Genomic DNA, 19,575 nt, shown 5'->3' with positions numbered 1-19,575 from the left:
TCGGTCAGCTGTCAAATACTAGCCAACACACGTGCACACTCTCTCGCATTTTCTCGTTATTTAGGTCACTAGCATCAGCTTTTAATAATGTTTTGAGTAATAGGTGCTCCTTGCAATGTCTTCATATGAGGGCAGCACTTCTTTTTTCCATCCTTCATGCTTGAAGGGATTTCCACAGATTGCGTCGAGGGAATGGCGAAGTTTTTTGCGTGTACGTTTTAGGGACGAAATTCAGCCAAATTCAGTGAATCAGAATATAATTTTAGTGCCACAGATAAATGTATTTTGCCTTCAGATGGTTGGCAGACCTCCTCGTATGAGAACACTTTAGATGACAATGGCTATAAGGACTCCACAGACCTGCAGTGTAGATCCTGCTCTCTCTCTAGGAGAGTGCTTTGAGCGCTACCACACAATGCTCAATTACGGTTGAGTGCCTGGAGAATAAGTAGATTTTCCTGAAATAAGTCACTTAACATGTGTTCGTTTACCTGAGTACTTTCATTGCATGGCATCTAAGTGTGCAAGATTGCTCCGGACTGGAACAACTACATATTGTGTAATTGTATGTGACAGCGCAGGGTTAAAATTACATTAAAAGACAATGTCTGTATGAGGAAAGCAAAAAGGCACAGATGCTAGGATAAATAAATTTTCGCAAACATTTCTGGCTTTGGTCCTAAGAAAATAAGCTTGTATGTGATTGTAGCGTGTTATGTTTCAGGAGAGCCAATCAGCACATTAGAAGTATAGCTTAGTGCACAAGAGAGACCAGCTACCTGGCCACAAGACACAGTATCAACACTTGAAGAAAAAGACAAAGTCCTGATTCCTGGTTTGTACTGCTCCTAACTTGTAGTTTATGCAGTTGTAATTGTGACTGCAGAAAGGATGCATTTATATTAAAGGTGTACTAATGCATCTTGTTGTTCCAGTCATTCTGTAATTTCCTACAGTTCAATTACAGAAAAACCATGATCTTGAAAGAATGTATTGTAGTATCTTTGTCATACGGGCTGCTTATTTCATTTTTGCCACGTGCATTCATGCGGGTAAGAAAATGTTTGACATGATATGTGGAACCATATATAGCTGGGAAAAAAGCAAATCTACATGGTACTTCACCTGAGCTGTTTAGGATATTGCATAGAAGATAGTATATTGAGAAAGCACCTTAAATTTTGAGATGAGCTATGTAAAGAGTGTTTAAGCATGTCCTATCTGTGGCAAATGTTCCCAGGCCAAAGAGCTCATGGTCAAACTAGACACAAAGTTGTGTGGGGGCACTGCGGTTGTCAGCTGGGTTGACTTGAGAGCATAGGGATGCCTAGGCTTCTATAGGCCTCTAAAAGCAGAAAGCAGGTCAGCGACAGTCAGCGTATTGCTGTCATGCAGCTTCATGTTCAGTCTGACCTCGTGTGATATGGCTTGGGAACCTTTGCAACAAGTAGTACATTGTCCATTTCTTGCACACTAATGAAAAACCTAACTGTAGTAAAAAAAGTCAATGTTCTTAGTGCGTTAGAGAATTATATGCCATGCCAGGCATAAATGCAATTTATGGGATAAGGATTACGCAATGACTGGGACATGGTAAAAGGTCGAGAGCCTTGTTAATCTGACGCGTGCACTTTACAGGGCATTAACAATGATGCAATATAATAATCATCACACAGAGTTTATAAAACACCGCATTTAGAAAAAAGGATTGCCACGTATCTATATCAACACAGGAACACAACAAACATTAACATTGCTCAGTTTGAGCATGTGCTCAAATTATGCAGGTCAATTGTTCCCTGCACGATAGTAATGGCCACACACAATTCACTAAAAACTGCACACTGAAAAAGGATCATGATACAAATTAGCACAGGAACACCAAACACATAAAAGCAAAACAATGTGCATTATGAGAAAGACGTACAAATCTAGTAGAAATTAAGACAGGGTAGCCACTCAGACAATTGCCTAGCCTACTTCAGAATGTAACACTGAATTCCAACTACATTTGAAACAATCACAGGCATTTGGGCCCGTAAAAATCCAGCAATCAAGTCTTGTTTTGGTGACTTGCATCTGATATGTATGTTACACTTGCAGTCTGAACAAAGAGTGAGTCGCAACATCAATGCATGCAAGAGCTGAACATTTAGGTGCTGAGGGTAATCCTGAGCTATTATTCAATGGTCTATTGTTGCACCGCAACTCAAAGCTATCACAAAGGACGTTCTTTATCTTTCTTTACTGACCTTCAATGATGAGGAAGCAGCTGGTTTCATCCTCTCCAAGAGCATTTTTGGCCTTGCAGACATACTTGCCGGCATCCTCTTTCTTGCAAGTTAAAATCTCCAGCGTCACCACACCATCCGCGTGGGTCATGTTGTAGTCAAACTTGCTAAGCTCCTTGCCATCCTTGTACCATTTGATCTGCAGTTCAAAAAATTTAATTTGAAGCTCCCATTCTTGGCAGCTGCTCCAAATGTAATTTCTGCCCTGCCTGTTCTTGTGCAAGATTCTATAGGAAATTACTTTTTAAAATAATTTCATGTTTGAAGCCTCTAAAAGTTTTTTTGGGGGGGTATCAGGTTTGATAATTCTAACAAAAAGAGAGATAAATAGAAAGAACAGTGTGCCACATAAACTGGCAGAGCCTGAACATTGGTGCCAACTCAGATGGCCTGAACAGCATTTCAGGCAATGTAATACAGAAAACGAGACGCAAACACTTAAATTTACACACTTACAATGACTTGACACACAGTGTACAATCATTTATCTATTAGTATAAGCTGGTTTGCTTCTGTGTAAGTTTTTATGACAAGTGTTGATGTCATGGGTGGCCTGCTCACAGTTAATTCCTCCAGAACATAGTTATGAAGTAATATCCATCTCCTTGAACTGCACAAAGACTGCTTTTAAAGCTATAATGGTCTATCAAAGAAGCTCAAGATATCATAGTCTGTAGAGAGAGAGAGAGAGAGAGAGAGAGAGAGAGAGAGAGAGAGAGGATGTCGTCCAAAGAACAAATATCATTAATACACCTCTTCATTTTGCTGAATGTTCTGAAGCCTATGTGTTCCCCTTCTCCTCTACCTACCCTCTTCCTCAAGAGCAGGACAAACCTGTGCTGCACCTGGTGTAAAATAACAGACACTGACCAAAGAAATAAATGTTTAAGAGAAACAAACATTTCCGCTCCTCTACCGGAGCCTTGTTCATAATGATTACAGGTGAAGTTTGCATGCAATACATGCCTTAAAAAGGCAGTGTGCTGCACCTAATATTTCAAAAAATTTTTGCCTAGAGCCCTGACCTCTGGATGTGGCTTTCCGGACAGGCAGCAGAGCAGCTTGACGCCAAGGTTGGTCTGGATGACACGAGGTCGGAGGTGGAATGTGAAGCAAGGGGCGCTATCAGCAGGCTCCTCCCACAGCTCGTACCTGAGGGGCTCTCTGCGCCGTCTGCATTCGCACACATTCAGCACATCAGCACTTCTCTGCACACTTTTGGTAGACTGACAGTAGTGGAAAACTAGTTAATGCTAGACTGGTAGCTTATTAGCCTTCTGGAACTCACTCAGCACTTTTTCTGTACAAGAGGTGACTCGGTCATGAAAAAACTGCCAGTGAATACTCTCGCAAACACAGTGGCAAAATCATCACTCTCATAACTTGTTTTAGCAAATCAAATATGTGATGGTGAGACAGACAATGCATCCAAAGTAAGGCCTATATTCCAACCAGCTGCCAACTCCAAAAGCATGCCTGTGTCCTCAAAGGAAGACAAGTGAATTCCTATGCAATAAATTTAGATGAACAGATGAAAGCTAGATCACAAAGTAGGCAATGACATTTAACTCTGATGGCAACATGAAATGAGGTTGAAGAGGTGGGCAAACAATATCAAGTGAAAAAGACTAAAATGTAAAATTGGAGAAGCAAGGCAAAGAGTGTGTGACAGACAGGGAAAGATGGAGGAAATTCATTAAAAATATAGGCTCTTTATATAAACACGCAGGCTTGATGATTGCACTGCACTTAAAAACTGTTCAAACATCAGTTGCAATTTCAGATAGGAACTGGGAAGCTAAGTTGGTAATAAGCAAAAGCTTCATAAGAAAAAAGATTGAAAAGGAAGGAAAGAAGATATCTCACCTGACAGGTTCCTCTAGCCGAACTTCTGGAATCGTGATTGGCATAGCTGTAAAAAACAATAATCACAAAGTAAATAAAGAGCTAAAGTAAGGATAATTCATCAGCTGAAAATATCAAGCAAATCAAACATAGCGACTGCATCAAATGTTGAAGCGTTATCATTTCCAAGGTAATCTAATGTCTAATAAGTCAAAAGTAATCTACAATGCAATGCACAGTGTTCAATTTGTCGCTTACTGTCTGATAAGCATACTTTTTATGAAATAGCTGTACCAACCCTTTGAACATGTTTTTATAGCATTAAGGCTGCAGCACATTCTCAAATAGTATATATATATATGCTTGCAAAGTCAAAAAGCAAACGAAGGGGGGAAAATCTTGTTCATTACCTTGAACGTTCAGGAAGACTGGCTCCTCCCTGTAGCCATAGCTGTTCTCTGCACGAATAATGTACTCGCCACGGTCATCCAGGCGGCAGCGGTTCAAAATGAAGTAGTAGTCATCACCCTCGTAACGCTTCATATGCTTTACGCTCTGCCGCAGCTCGCAGCTGTCGCGATACCTGTGGCAAAACACAACAAATATGCATGTGGAGGCCAGATTCTAATACGATGCAACACATTCATGTGTTCAGAGCTTGTTGAGCTCCACAGGAAGATGCATGCCCTAAGCATGAATTCATTGTTGCGACAAAGTAGCACAACTTTGCTATCATAAGTTTCCAATGTCGCACATACCATGCATTTGTCATTTTTCTAGTTACACGAACGTCGTCCATCAATGTAAGTTCGAACACACGTGGTGTGCAAGAGCTTTTGAGATTATGGTGCAGCACTGTTTCATATTAATGCTATTCAAGAAATGCAAACAAGTCAGACTTTTGGTCTGCACCTTGTGCCTATTAAGCATCACAGATGACATTCTACAGCATAAATTATGCATTATCCTTATCATTTGTTGAAACACAAAAGAAAAATCTATGAGAAAGGAGGGGTGGGCATGAAACTTCAGAACTGAGGAATAGTTGTCATGACTACTTGGGGAAAAAAAGAAAGCTGTAAAATAGCTAGTAACCATGACAAAAGTAGTTCCTTACCATGTGATAGTAGCAGGCGCAGCAGCGATAACCCTGCAGTAAAACTTGGCACTTTGTCCTTCAAAGGCAAATGCACTTGTTGGTTTGATGACAAAGCGTGGAGCTGCTTGTCTTCGATCTGTAGGCAGAGAAAACAAAACAGTGTTTGTGATCAACTTATGGAGTTTTACGTACCAAAACCACAATCTGATTATGAAGCACGTTGTAGTGGGGAACTTCCGGAATAATTTTGACCACCTAGGGTTCTTTAACATGCACCTAAAAGTAAATGGGTGTTTTTGCATTTCACTCCCATCGAAATGCGGCCACCGTGGCCGGAATTTGGTCCCGCGACCTCGTGCTTAGCAGTGCAACACCAAAGCCAGTAAGCAACCACGGTGGGTACAGCGTTTGTGATTAATATCGAGTGTGTGCAGTGTTTCTAAGAGCACTTCTTGGGTATCTATGGTCTAGCAAATGAGTCGAACAATATTAAGGGCAGCTGGCATAACAGGAAAAGAAAGTGCATTCTGATCAACTTCTGTGAAATGTCACTGGAAAGACAAGCCATGAAAAGTATAGCATGTAATTAAGTTAATTAAGCAAGAATGCAGAAAATGAAAAGATCTGGAGACAAGTAGTCTGCAGGTGTGGTTAAATTTTTTGCTTTCTGTTGTTCATTGTTAAAATGCAGATGCTGAACAATGAACAATAACTTACCGAAGTAGAAGTCGTGGATGTTGTACTTTTTGTCGTGAAGTTTTCGTAACGAGCTATAGTTTGAAATATGCCCGATTGGAACTGTGCATGTGTCCCAGTAATGGCCCTAAACAGTATGAGAAGGAGTGAGATTAGATCAGGGATGAAATGTTGAAGCATACTATTCAAGCGTTATTGATATAGTACATGCAAGTTGCAAGCTTACGTATTTGGCCCTGATATGATCCCGGAACTTGATGTATCGGCTGTTGGGTATTGGAATGGTTGCCGACTCCTTGATATCACCCTAAAGGAAAGAAGTGAATATATATTTTAGTCAAACAATAGCAGCGTTACTCGCTTTTGACTTGAAACATTAATACGTAGCATTCTGCTTAGCAAAAGCAGCATGCTTGAAGCATACCTTGAGCCAATCGTGCTCCAGACATTCATGTGCTGTCATACGCTTGCTGCACAAGGAAACATCAGATGTGAGACATGCCAGCAAGAACATGACTGAAACAAACTTTTACAAAACAAATACATATATGCTCTAAAGGCAGAAAAAGAAAAAGGCACATACTCCTTGTTTCTTGTAAGCAGACGGCGAATGAAGTCCTTGCCTTCCTCTGAAACATTTGCGAATGCCTCATCGTCAAAGTCCCAGTCACAGGCCTTGACATTTTTAAGTGTTTCGACATCATTCTCGCCTGCAAATGGTGACAGACCACTCAACCTGCAAAATGAGAGGCAGATGTTTTAGTTATGATCAGATAAGATACCAAAGCTGGTCTCAGAAAGGATGGTGCTCACAGGACGTATGCCAGCACACCAACTGCCCACATGTCCGTGTAGAAGCCAACTGGCTCGCGGTCAACGATCTCAGGAGCCGCAAACTCAGCAGTGCCAGTTGATATCTTGACAACCTCATTTGGATCAAGCTTAGTGGCCAGTCCAAAGTCAATAAGCTTGACATTTGTGCTCTTCCTGGTCTGGCACATAATATTTTCGGGCTGGATCAAAAAAGGAAACAGTGCAATATGGGTGTTATCTTATAAAGAATGAAGCACAAGACAGCCTTCATTCTCATACACAAGTACAGTACCTTGAGGTCAAGGTGAATTATGTTCTTTTCGTGCATATGCTTGACACCTTCACAAATTTGGCGCATGTAGTTGATCACTTCAGCCTCGGACATCTTGTAGTCCTCGTCTGTGATACGTTCAAACAGCTCTCCACCAGACATGCTGAAGTTTTTGGAGTGCAGAGGAAATGAAAAATGAGTATTGTCAGAAATGATGGCAGAACTTGGATGCTACAAAAACTGGCGGATCTTGATTTATGCCAGTCATAAATGATTCCACATATATCATATGATGTTATGAGTCACGACTATGCATTCAATACAGAAACGTTTGTATACCAGCCATTCCAAGACTATATGCTTGGAAGGCTACTGAGAAACTAAAAAAAATTGACAGTCACTTTAGCATTAGCTAAAGAGGATGAAGGCGAAAGGCAGCGCACTCACGAGACATTAATTAAATTACCTGACATTCTCGTTTCAATGCATTGTTACTTCCTATTACTTGTTTTCTCCCACCAAAGGTCATGGATTCGACTCTCACCAATGGTTGTTGGTTCGACTCCCATTAAAAGTCGTGTGTTGAGTCCCAGCAATGGTTGTGGTTTCGACTCCCATTAAAAGTTGTGTGTTTGAGTCCCACCAATGGTTGGTGGGACCATCAATTACACCATCAGTTTTGGTGTGATTGAATTTTGGTGCCATAATGCTGGATGGTCAATTTTTTGATAACTCTGAACAACAGATATTTCGACCCATGACCCACATGCTGACATCAGTGAGCAAGTGACCAAGCAAAACAAGTACTTGTCAAAGGTTGGCAACCATGCTATAAGCTTTGCGAGACATTTACACTAAATTTTATCAGCGGTAAGTTATGTGTAGGAAGCAAGCATGTCAATGTCAACGATGGCAGACTATGCAGGCTGCATTGATGAGATTTCTAGGCACTACTATGGTTTATCAGTAGCAAATAGTGCTGTAGGAGACAGCCATGTTGAAACTACTAGCTGTAATAAAGCATGTAGGTTGTTTCCTGCAACATTAATGTGAGAACCAAACGTCCCATGCTTTTTTACAGGAACATGTTCTATACTGTTCAGTGAATAATGAATTGCAGCATGTTGTATTGTAGATGGTACCAGCAACACCATAAGAAGTAAAAAATGTGTGTGCAATTCAAGACTTACAATTCATAGATGAGCACCATTTCGTCATCATCTTCAAATGCGTCGTGAAGGCGGATGAGTTTGGGGTGATGCAGCTGATTCATAATGTCTATCTCTTTGCGGATAATGGACTTCTCCAGAGGATGGGAAACAGGGATGAACTTAGCTGCAAAAATGTGGCCCGTCTTCTTCTCTCGACAGCGATGCACCACCCCAAAGGCACCCCTGATGAGGAGGCGGCAGAAAAAAGGAGAAATGACCATGTGGTAAAATGACAAAGACAAATGTCAGCAAGCACTTTAGCCACTTTGAATACTTTAATTAAAATTTGCAAAGGTGCCTCATTACCCGAGAGCTTTCAAGGCACTTCACCCTCCCAAAAGCCATACTCAATATGCCCCAGTGGGATACTGTGGAAGCACGAAGCTAAAATGAAGACTGTTGGTAGGCATTATTGCATATAAATGAATAATGCAATGCATCTGTTAACTCATCATTACAGCAAGGACCTTAAGAGCCTGTGCTTCACACAGAAGTGGGAATAATTAAGAATAAGACAATAAGACAATAAGAAAAATTGAAGTTTCTGAGAATAGTACTAAAGCACCAAGAGAAAGTAAAAACACCTTCACGAATGGAGAAAAGTAAGAGATAACTGCTATATAATCAAATAACAGTCAAGAGTTGTCAGTGACTACTTCCTTTTGCAACAGTATGTTATGTTGTCTTTAGTTGGTCCTTTTTCATCAACAGTGGGCTAGCAAACCTTTAAATATTGTTTCCTAAAAACATGAAAACATGGTTTACGTACGTTCCAATCTCTTCAAGGATGTCATAGTAGTCATACACGCTGGAAGTTTTGATGTCAATTGGTTGCGGAATGTACTTGTCAAAGTCATGCACTGCATCAGGGGGAAAAAAAAAAAAAAAAAAAAAAACCCGCACACAGAAGGTTAAAGCAACAAATCAGTGTAGCAGGTACAATAACTAAGCAAGAAGTCACATAATGGACTTTGCTTTGTTAAGGGAGTTTATCAACTTGATAGTGCCCTGTGATAACTTACCGAATTGGTCATAGTTTGTGATCTTGCCTTCAGATTTTCCTCGGATCTTCTTTCCATGTTCATCCACTGAAATAAATGAACATGACAAAGGGGAATATAAAGTAGAGGAAAGTTGACATATTTTTTGCAGGCTATCAGACAAGTGATTTTTAAAGCCACTGAAAAACATTGAAATTTGTAAACATACCCATGTAGTCTTTCTTCTTTTCTTTCCTAGAAGCTGAAAGAGAAGTAAGTGAAAAAGTAAGGTAAAATGTTTACCATGAAAGAAAATTTCTACGGTGATGAGAAAAAATAATGCAAGCTGTTTCACAAGCTTGATTGCTTACGCTTGGTCATGATGGGAGCCGTGGGTTCACAAGGTTCGCTCCTTCCAAAGACGTTTTCAGCGTAAACGCGGAACTGGTACTCCTTGGATGGGTTCAAGCCAGTGATCTGGTGAGTTGTAAACCTAAAACAAAAAGATCAATATATGCTAGACATTACTGGTGTGCCTGCAACTTCTTGCATTATACAAAATGGATCAACAGTTAAAGTTATAGTGTACTGAGGCAAAACTACCTTAACAGGTTGATTTACTAGCTGACACACAACTGGTACCCAGTGCTCCTAGCTGCATGTTATCATTTATAATAATGAAAGTGTAAGTAATGGGGCACAAAATATATTGTAATGCCAATCTGCAGCCTTTAGGAAAGAAACAGACAAGAAAGAACATTTAAAAATGAGCAATTCTTTTTTGGTATACTTCACACATCTGGTAAATACTTCGGTGAACAAATAAGTGAACTGAATAGAATCAGAATTGTGAGCACACAGAATTAGCCTTCGATAATTACATGCATTGAGGAAGTGCAAACAGGGGCTTTTGAAACTGAAATGCATGTGAATTAAACAACGATGGCATCGAATACGACAGTATGAAGCAATTAATGATGACAGTGTTTTGAGTCTGAATCAAATATGCAGTGATAGTATGAAACTGAACACAGGTAGTTTCTGAATAATTCCTAAATAGTTATTAAATATGATACAAACCTTTTGGTTAGTTTTAGAGTTGCACTGGTTGGCTTTATATTTATGCCCCACTGATCCACAATTTTGCACGGATATCTATTTCAAATCTGTTTATCAATTGTCTTCATGTGAGTGTGTATTATTTAAAAACAATTCGAAGATATATTCAACATTAAGCAGTTACTTAATTCAGCAATCCATTCAAAGAGCCAGTATCTGATTTCAGATTTTATTTAATCAAACAGTAGCATATCCATTTGTTATTTGAAACATTTAAGTATTAGTTGTCACACATCCTTACTCTGCATAAGTTTAGAAGTTTGCAGGCACTCATACCTCGTGTTGCCACAGCGCACCCATGTGGTGAGTGGGCTTTCTCGTTTCTCAATCATGTAGTTTGTGACGTGGCTTCCACCATCCCACAGTGGCGGCTTCCATGACAGCAGGCAATTGTCGTCATTGATGTTCTCCACCACTGGGTGTCTTGGTGGATCGGGTTTGTCTGTTTAGGCACAAGAAAGTTCGCCTTTTATTGAATAGTGCGCGAAAAAACAAGAATTAAGGAGTAGCGCCACTTCTGCACCATTGGGTGTCAAAAGCATCAACAGAAGGTGGAACAGCCATTCATGTGTGGCACGAAATTATTCCTGCTGTCTTCACTTTGCGCAGATGTATATCTGCGCAAAGTGGAGACAGCGATAAAATGCGTGCATTACTGGCATTGGCCAACGAGATAATGTTCCACAGCAGAGGGATAACAGTACTGAAAGTTACCCTAAGGCCAACATACATGAGAAAGTTGGCAGCAAGATGGATGGAAAAAATGAAAAGCAGTAAAAGAAAAATGTGCGACCTCATGAAGAGGTAACCCAGCTTAACGATAGAAAGACTTCTTTAAAACCATTAAGCTAGCAAGATTACTTAATTACTTCTGTATGAAAAATGAAATCCTCACTGACCTGGCCTCTATGCCAACAATAAAGTAGAACAGCCCAAGTAATGCACAGCTTAATTCAGAATTTCAGTGTCACAAAACGAAATTGGCTCTCAAGTAAAGCAAAAGATTACAGCAATGCTGTTGCTCAGTGGTCTACCTATGTGGTCTATACATTTCTGGGCTTGCCACAGGCTGCTGACCCTTAACACAGATTAACAGGTCCCTGAAATCATCCATGGACCACAGAGTGGCAGCTAGTGTGCATGACACTGCATTTTATAATTGCAATAAGAGCTTTGGCACTACATGAGATACCAACCCTCCAGACACCACAAACACTACCTGTGACATGCTGATGTCCTTTACAAATGGCTATAAAGAATTACCGCAGGTTTTGATGCATTGTGCACTTCTGCATGCTCAATTCGAAAGCAGAAAAGTGAATGTAAAGTTGAATGAAATTCAGTGCTTACCACTGATCTGGACCTTGATGATGGCCGAGTCCATGCCAAGCTCATTCTCCGCGACCAAGCGGTATGGTCCACTGTCGGTCTTGTTGACATCGCGGATGGTGAGGATGGCATGCCGCTCACCAGTCTGGATGTCAAAGTGACTGCCGCTCTCAATCTCCTCGCCTTCCTTGAACCACTTGATGCGCGGCTTCGGGAAGCCCGTGAAAGGAATCTTAAGAACCACATTCTCGCCCTTCTCGAAGCAGGCCAGTTCGCGGAACCGAGGTGGCACATTGATGTGCGGTGCCGCTGCATGGAGAAATGCCAAGGCACACTTAAAGAATAATACTTGGCTTTAGCTAGCTTTAACAAACCATGGAATAGGCTGCAAGCTGGAAATTACACATGTGCAGGATACAGCGTGGCTGTCACCCTTTGTAGTGAATAGTTCTTTCTTAATCTAGGATCAGGCTTTCAATTCTTCATTACTTATCTTTCGCAAAATTGGTAAATGTTTTTGTCGTTTATTTCTTTTTTAATAAGTGGTGTGTTTTGAAAGTCACCGTATAAGATACAAGAAAAATGGTGAATATCAGTGAGCAAAACAATTATTCTCTTTTCAAAATGCAGTATAAATCAGCAAGCACACCCACAGTGCCCTTGGGTGAAATGCTAGTTGTGGAGTGAGCTAACAAACCAAAGTAAAAGGAAGTGCCCTGAAAGGGACTCACTCTTGATGAGCAGCTCTGCGCGGGTGGTACGGGCGCCGCCCTTGTTTACGGCACGGCATGCATACTCATCGGCGTCCTCCCCGAAGATGTCCGAGATGATGAGTGTACACAGTTCACCTTCGCGCGTGATGCTGTACTTGAGACTCTCGTGCAGCTCGCGTGTGCCCTTGTACCATGTCACTTCAGGGGTCGGGTTGCCGGTAACCTTGCACTGGAACTGGGCACTCTTGTTCTCAATGCCCATGGCTGTCTTGAGTGGCATGATGAACTCAGGTGGCGTTGCAGCTGCATAAGAGAAAAGAGCATTGCAACATCACATGCACATCAGTGTTTCAGTACTGTCGTATCACCATTACCCTAAGCACACCTGCTGCAAGGCATTGATACATCACCCAGTGCATTTTAATCACACTTGTCTTGCATGAGCTGTGCAGGCCCAATACTGTTGAATTTTCTAACAACATCAGAACATGCTAGAAGTTAGCTATTTGATGTGCAGCATGCCCCTATGCAAATAAATTTCTTCCCTTTAGTTCCAGCTAGAATTGCAGAATTTGTCATGGTACTCAATTTCAGTTATGTTCAGTTTAAATTACTGACACAGCCATGTAAGATGGCCAAGGCTTTCTGGTTACTTTCCATAACATATCAAGGAAAACGGTTAGCATAAAAAGATAGGTGAAAATCAAGATCAGGCATGGCAATGTTTAACCTAGACGTCACAGGGAACACAAAGGGAACGAGAGTGAGAAACACTGAGTTGTTTTATCTGCGCCAATAAGTGCTGCGAAAAATGAGCAGCCATGAAGTTATCATGTCACACCTTTATACTGAACTTAATTTCCATATGCCCTTACACAGCCTTTCCCACACATTGTTGCCATGCTAGTCTAGAGGTAAGCCACTCACCATGTGGGTCCTTGATCTTGACTTGCTGGGAGTTGGAGGATGGTGGACTCTGGCCGGCCTCGTTGACGGCAAACACACGGAACTCGTATTGCCGATCTTCAATAAGGTTGGGAATATTGATTTGTGTTGGCAGGCACAGGTGCGCAGGGTTGACGCGCTGCCAGGCTTGGGTGCCGACTTCGCGCTTGTCCACCCAGTAGCCCAGGATGCGTGAGCCGCCATCGGACTCTGGTTTCTCCCACGACAGGTTAACAAAGTCACCTCCCACCTCTGTCACCACTGGTATGCCAGGCGCATTTGGTGGATCTGCAGACCCCATGCGAAAAACCAATTCAGGTGCTGAGGCTGAGGGCAGTGTGCCGGATGCTGCATGCAGTTATCAGCGCAGGAACACAAGATGGAAAATACAAGCAAATCTCGCAATGAACTATAGCGTACTCAGTATTAGGCATAGCTTGTTAGGTACGTTCTAAAATGTTCAGTGTGCTTGATAAAACCAAAATAACAGAGACAGAAGGCACTTGTCCATGTGCCATCATTCCTTGTATTGTCAAGTTTTGTGGCTTTAGGAACACTAACACTCTAGCTTGTAGTATACTGGCAATGCACATGCAAAGGCTTTACATGTACATGCTTCCATATAAACAGAAGTGCAATGAAGGTAACAGTGAGTAGAGCCAACCTACATTAAAGGTTGTAGTGGAGTGGGATGCTTTCCTATATATTTAAATAATCTCGCATGAAGCACAAATGGAGTGCGAAATCCAGTGTATTACTGACCAAATGGCAACTTTGCGATGATTGGGTTCGTTCCTTCCAGTGGCGCACTTAGGCCATTTTCATTGACAGCCATGACTCTGAAGAGGTACTCTCCATTCTCAGTTAGACCTTGTACTGTCAGTGTTGTATCCTGTTCAGCCAGCGAAAATAAATAAATAAAAAGCAAAATGAGCTTTTGTTTTTTAAGCACTGTACTTTCCTAAACACACAAGCAGAAGTTAATGCCCATCAAGAGTGCCAATGTGCTTTTATTCATAACCTATGACTTATAATTCAATGCATAAAGTGAACCAATGTCTTTCCTTGCTGCAAGGAAGGACCACCTAGACTCCTTGTCTGTTGGCACAAGGAGCTCACACTGCCTGTTAATAACTGCTGTCGGTCACTGCAAGAGGTAATTCTCTTGAATGTAACTTACAAAGCCTCAGCAATGTTCTCAAGCAATATGCCTAGGAACATTGCAAAGCATGCTTGCAACGTTTGCTGCAAATCTAAAGGATATTTCTGTAATGTGAAAGAAAGTCTCTCATATTTTGTAGAATGCACTCACACGACAATAGGTGCTTGCGGCCACCCACTGGTTGTGAGTAGTTTCCCTGCGCTCCACGATGTAGTGGGTGATCTTGCATCCACCATCGTACTTAGGTGGGTGCCATACCAGTTTGCAAGTGTGCTGAGTGATGTCAGACACTTCCAGAGGTCCAACAGGCGGACCAGGCAAGCCTGCAAATGACATTTTACACTTGGAATTAGCCTAGAATTAATTTTATTAATAGCAAAGGCACACTAGAGCACACTATAGAATTTGAATGTTTACACGACATGGCCAGGGCATACAGTCCTACCCAAGTTTGCAAAGGCACAGCATATAACTTGGAAATTAGCTGCAGTCTGTAATAGTATGTGCTACAAACACTATGTTCCCAAACTACATGGCGATTGATAACTTTTGTTAAAGTTGCACTCCATTAACTTTTTGAACCCACAGTACAAGAGCACACAAATTTATAGGACATGTGTATGCTTTATTATCTATCGTGCTTTTCAGCTTACCAAAAGAGCATAGTGAGCTGCTCACTAGCAAGCATAGAACTCGATAGTGATAATTGAAGACCATTATTATGCAAATGTTAGCAGTTCTGACATGAATTTTGAGAATATTAACTAACCATGGGCCTATTAGTTCAAGAAAGGAACGTTAAGTAAATGTGACTAGTGGACGTCACATCCTGTCGGCATCCTTGATTTGTTTCTGTGGACACAATGGAACAGTGACTGTGTTATGTACGATTACTTCCGAATCAAATGTCAGAAGCCTGCGACCTGTGGCCTATGGGAAGCAGGAATAATTACTACAAAGAAGCTTGCTCACCAGTGACATAGAGTGTGAACTGGGCGCTTGCTGTGCCACTGTCATTCTTGAGAGTGAGCTGATACTTGCCCTCATCAGGCTTCTCTGCCTCGCGCAGGTACACAATTACGTAGTCATCAAACATTGTGTACTTGAGGTGGTCACTCTCTGGCACTTCAAGGCCTCCTTTGAACAGTGATACCTCCATGGGTGTTGAGCCCGAGAAGTAGATCTTGACTTTGCCATTGTCCTTCTCTGGGACGTACACTTCATTCGGACAGCGCTCAATTCGTGGTGGTGCTGCAATAGATTGTAAGTTATTTTGATTAGTAGCCACTCAAGCAACAACATTTCTATAGAATTTTGTACTTCGTAACATTACACAATAAGAAACTCAAGCACGCACTCACATGCAGCATGGTAACATTAGCAGAGATTGAGAAATGGCATATTTAAAGGAAATATACATAACTCTACAGCATCTACATTGTGTAGTTTGTTGAACTTTAAATAAACAACAAAGCAGAGAATATTGTTTCGATTTAAAAAACTGTACTCAGCTAGGTCTTTAACGAAATAAGCAAGGAAAAGCCAACTGACCAGCAATCTTAAGGTCTGCAGAACACCTTGCTGAGCCCAGAGGGTTGCTAATTTCGCAGGTGTACTCTCCTTCATCACCATCTTCAATTTCGCTGAATATCAGCTGGTAAACGCCTTCTTCTGGCTTCTCAACAGCTCGGATTCTTGTTCCAGCACGAATGTCGCGACCATTCTTCAGCCTTGTAATAAAAAAATGAAAAAAAAAAGTTGTCCACAGTAGTGCTCAACACGTAATGAAAGTGCTTGCAGTGCATCAATTCAAATTAGCGTAATTATTTTACTTCCAGCTAGAACACAGGGTTGAGTGTAACTTACTTACTGATGACATCCTGCAGCATAGGTAAAATAAAAAACAGAAAGGAAGATAATGTAAGAGTGTGCAGAGATAAAATTGAACCAAGTATCTTATACTCCGTTTCGTATATAACAAGCCATGCTACGAAGGCAAGAGAAACTTCTCTCACTGCTTGCATTCACTATAAAAAAATAGTGTCACATGTGAAAGAAAGCTACAGGTATGTATCATGTAATTCAGTGCAACGTTAAGTATCATGCTATTACGTTGCAAAATATGACACATTCATTACATGAAAGGTGCGCATATATGTTTCTGTGACCAGCCGTCGCAGAGCATCGCTTGCACTTGTAGCACGTCAAATAGAGTACAAAGGTGCACAAATAATATGTAGTCTGACATAACCTAGTGTCCACATGTTGTGGTAGTTGTAAAATATTAATTTGTGATTGTGTAGAAAGTGCCACAGATCAGAAACAACTGCATTGTGAAACACATGGAGTGAGACCAATTACAGCACTACTTGCATAGCTCCTGCAGTGTAGCCTTCTAAGTATGAAACAGTATAGTGGCTATATGATCATAAATGATGTGAATGCATGTGTGCATGTCAACATCTTCCTTCGAGTGACAATAATAAGCAGCCCTGCTTGACATGCATCTCAACACACATGCATTTTTGCATTACACATTCACTGAAATGCAGTCACCATGGCTGGAAATCAAACTCACAACCTTGTGCACAGTAGCAGAATGCCATGGTCACCGAGCCACAAGACCAAATGAAGCGCTATGCAGGGAAATGCTTGCACCAAGTTAAGATATGCCCTGTAGCATGGCTGTTCCTGTAGCAGCTACATTATTTGAAACCCTAGATGGTACAAGTAGATCCAGAGCTCTCTTATATGGTGTCTCTCTCAAGCCTGATGAAGCCATAATATGCTACACTTTATAAGAGCACAAGAACATGGGAATTGCACCAGAAATATAATTTCACACTAATAAGGCTGAAAAAATATTTTTTTTTAATACGTCTGACACACTACCATACTGGTACTAGCTCCATGCTCTTAAGACATATTGATTGATTGATTGATTGATTGATTGATTGATTGATTGATTGATAATTTTATTAGAAGGGGAAAGGAAGGAGGTAGTAAATGAAGGGCTGTGGGCATATTAAATATTTCACTCTTCGGTGGACACCTGAACTGTACCGTGGCTGTGAGAGAGACAGAAGTGGCAAGAAAAGGTGAGGAGGGGAAAAAATATAATGGACATAGAGAAAAGCAATAAAGAGGAAAAATACAGCTAAATTCAACTTAGAGCTCGGTGCTGTGGTTTACCATGGGGTTGTTCCATTGTCATGAGTCATTAAACAGGAACAATTAACATCTTGGGGGGAAACAGATGTGTAAAAAGAAGAGCGTACCATCTTGCAGTTGGTGGAGGTTTTCCAATGGCTTCACATTCAAGAATGACTTGCTTCTTAAGGCTGACATTCTTGTTGAAGAGTCGGCGCACGAACTCTGGCTTTATGCCGTCTGTATCGGAAACAACAAAACCAAGAATTCAAATGAAATGCCAGAATATTTAAGTGAGTGCATTGTGTGAAGTTTACAAGCACACATTATAACATGTTTCCAATACAGTCACAAAAGTTCAAGACAGGATATCCTACCATGATGGACAAAACTCACATAAAGTTCAACATACCATGACATGCAGAATGTATTCAATTCCAGTTTTAAACTACCTGAGCACCTTCACTCAACATTAAATGTTCTATAATATGTAACAATATTACTTTATACACAGTAAAATGCTTTCATTACTCAAGAACCTGTATATTTTGCTCTCTTTGTTTTTTATACTCAGCTGGTTACCATCATGCCATAAGTAATCTCTCTATAGTACCCTCTAATGCTTTTATGTTTTATACTTGACACTTCAGTGAAGCATAGCAAAGGAACCCGTTGCCTATTACTGCAACATGCTTTCCAATGGTTACCTGTCTAGCTTTATGGGATTGGCAGCATGCTACTATCACGAGAATCATTGCTATTACCTGCTAAATTAAGCTCACTGCAAAGAAGTTTTCTCATACCTCTACCCTCCATAAAGTGCCTTTACCCTATGCCTGCGAATTTCTTAGTTCTGTCATTCTGTCAGATGTCCTGCCTCTTCCTAATATCAGCTTAAATATAGCTTATACCTTTTTTTTTATTCCATACCGCACCCTTTTCATTTCGTAACATTACAGCAAGTATATTCTTCTTTTTTTTTGTCTCACTTGTTGCAATGCTGCCAGCTTACTTAGCACTGTGGAGGCAGTGTAAATATTTATCTTGCTTTCATATTTCTCCCAGGGGCTCTAAATAGCTAGTCACTGGAGTGCCTGTTTATTGAAACAGGCCACCCATAGTTTTATTAGTCCAAGGAGCAAAAGGTGAATGTGGCCTGATAATGTGTGGGCTAGGGCATGCTAGTAACACATGTCCAGCACTTACAGCACACAAAAATTAGGACAACATGTCAAAGCAGAATATCACACAGAACAGCATTTACTGTAAACAGTTGCGTGTCAAAGTTTCTGTTCCACTTATGAGGCGAGAGCATTAAATAGCTCATGAGGTGTAAAATCTGGCTTTGTCATGTCGGCGTGACCACACAATGGTCCAATAATGCTATGAACCCTCAACCTTTGGTGGCATTCGAACCCACAACCTTTGGTCTTACTTAAGGTGAAGTTGATTGAGGCACTAGTTGGCACAGGACAGGGGTAATTGGAGATCACAGGGAGAGGCCTTCACCCTGACAGTGGACATAAAACAGGCTGCTGCTGCTGCTGATGAATATAAAGCATTCATGATTTGGTGAAAAATGTAGAAGTTATGTAGTCAGGGATTATCTAGAGCTTACATTTATAATAAATAAGAGAATATTTAGTGGTGAGATATAAGACTGAAAGCAAACTAAAATGAAGTGGCTTTTAAAAGTGTCTTTGCCATGATTTTCTTGCTGCTGCTGCTGCCCCTTTACCTTTGGTGCTAATTAAGGTGTGGGTGAAGAAATACCAGACAATGTTGCTGTGCTGCGCTGGACAATAGTCGCCTTAAGGTGGTCATAGGGGCGGTCGATGGATGGGGAACATACAACATCGCGAGAAATCGTAGCAGTAGTAGGTGGAAGCGCTCCAACGACGTGGTCAAACATGGTCAACTGCGAACTGAGGCGGTGGTGATGGAACAAGGA

At 41.1% G+C, this 19,575-nt stretch overlaps 1 protein-coding gene across 5 annotated transcripts in view; it reads right to left on the bottom strand.

Annotated features, from left to right (window-relative positions):
* Positions 1-19,575, bottom strand: part of bt (projectin protein bent) — a 250,126-nt gene that overhangs the window by 19,140 nt on the left and 211,411 nt on the right. For all 5 annotated transcript variants that reach the window (XM_070525700.1, XM_070525701.1, XM_070525702.1 and 2 more), the window contains 25 exons: positions 17,753-17,864; positions 16,026-16,204; positions 15,447-15,725; positions 14,625-14,797; positions 14,075-14,204; positions 13,295-13,600; positions 12,386-12,670; positions 11,676-11,963; positions 10,602-10,767; positions 9,578-9,699; positions 9,436-9,468; positions 9,249-9,314; positions 8,996-9,086; positions 8,206-8,409; positions 7,037-7,178; positions 6,745-6,944; positions 6,515-6,667; positions 6,356-6,401; positions 6,158-6,238; positions 5,953-6,058; positions 5,254-5,371; positions 4,547-4,719; positions 4,158-4,203; positions 3,317-3,464; positions 2,253-2,430 (listed from right to left, as the gene is read on the bottom strand). In XM_070525700.1, the coding sequence (XP_070381801.1) occupies positions 2,253-2,430; positions 3,317-3,464; positions 4,158-4,203; positions 4,547-4,719; positions 5,254-5,371; positions 5,953-6,058; positions 6,158-6,238; positions 6,356-6,401; positions 6,515-6,667; positions 6,745-6,944; positions 7,037-7,178; positions 8,206-8,409; positions 8,996-9,086; positions 9,249-9,314; positions 9,436-9,468; positions 9,578-9,699; positions 10,602-10,767; positions 11,676-11,963; positions 12,386-12,670; positions 13,295-13,600; positions 14,075-14,204; positions 14,625-14,797; positions 15,447-15,725; positions 16,026-16,204; positions 17,753-17,864 (3,825 nt within the window). The remainder of the gene's footprint in view (positions 1-2,252; positions 2,431-3,316; positions 3,465-4,157; positions 4,204-4,546; positions 4,720-5,253; positions 5,372-5,952; positions 6,059-6,157; positions 6,239-6,355; positions 6,402-6,514; positions 6,668-6,744; positions 6,945-7,036; positions 7,179-8,205; positions 8,410-8,995; positions 9,087-9,248; positions 9,315-9,435; positions 9,469-9,577; positions 9,700-10,601; positions 10,768-11,675; positions 11,964-12,385; positions 12,671-13,294; positions 13,601-14,074; positions 14,205-14,624; positions 14,798-15,446; positions 15,726-16,025; positions 16,205-17,752; positions 17,865-19,575) is intronic.

Source organism: Dermacentor albipictus, chromosome 9 (genome assembly GCF_038994185.2).
Source record: "Dermacentor albipictus isolate Rhodes 1998 colony chromosome 9, USDA_Dalb.pri_finalv2, whole genome shotgun sequence".
NCBI lineage: Eukaryota > Metazoa > Arthropoda > Arachnida > Ixodida > Ixodidae > Dermacentor > Dermacentor albipictus.
The sequence above is the reverse complement of the archived record's forward strand: the minus strand, read 5'-3'. Positions and strand labels throughout refer to the sequence as shown.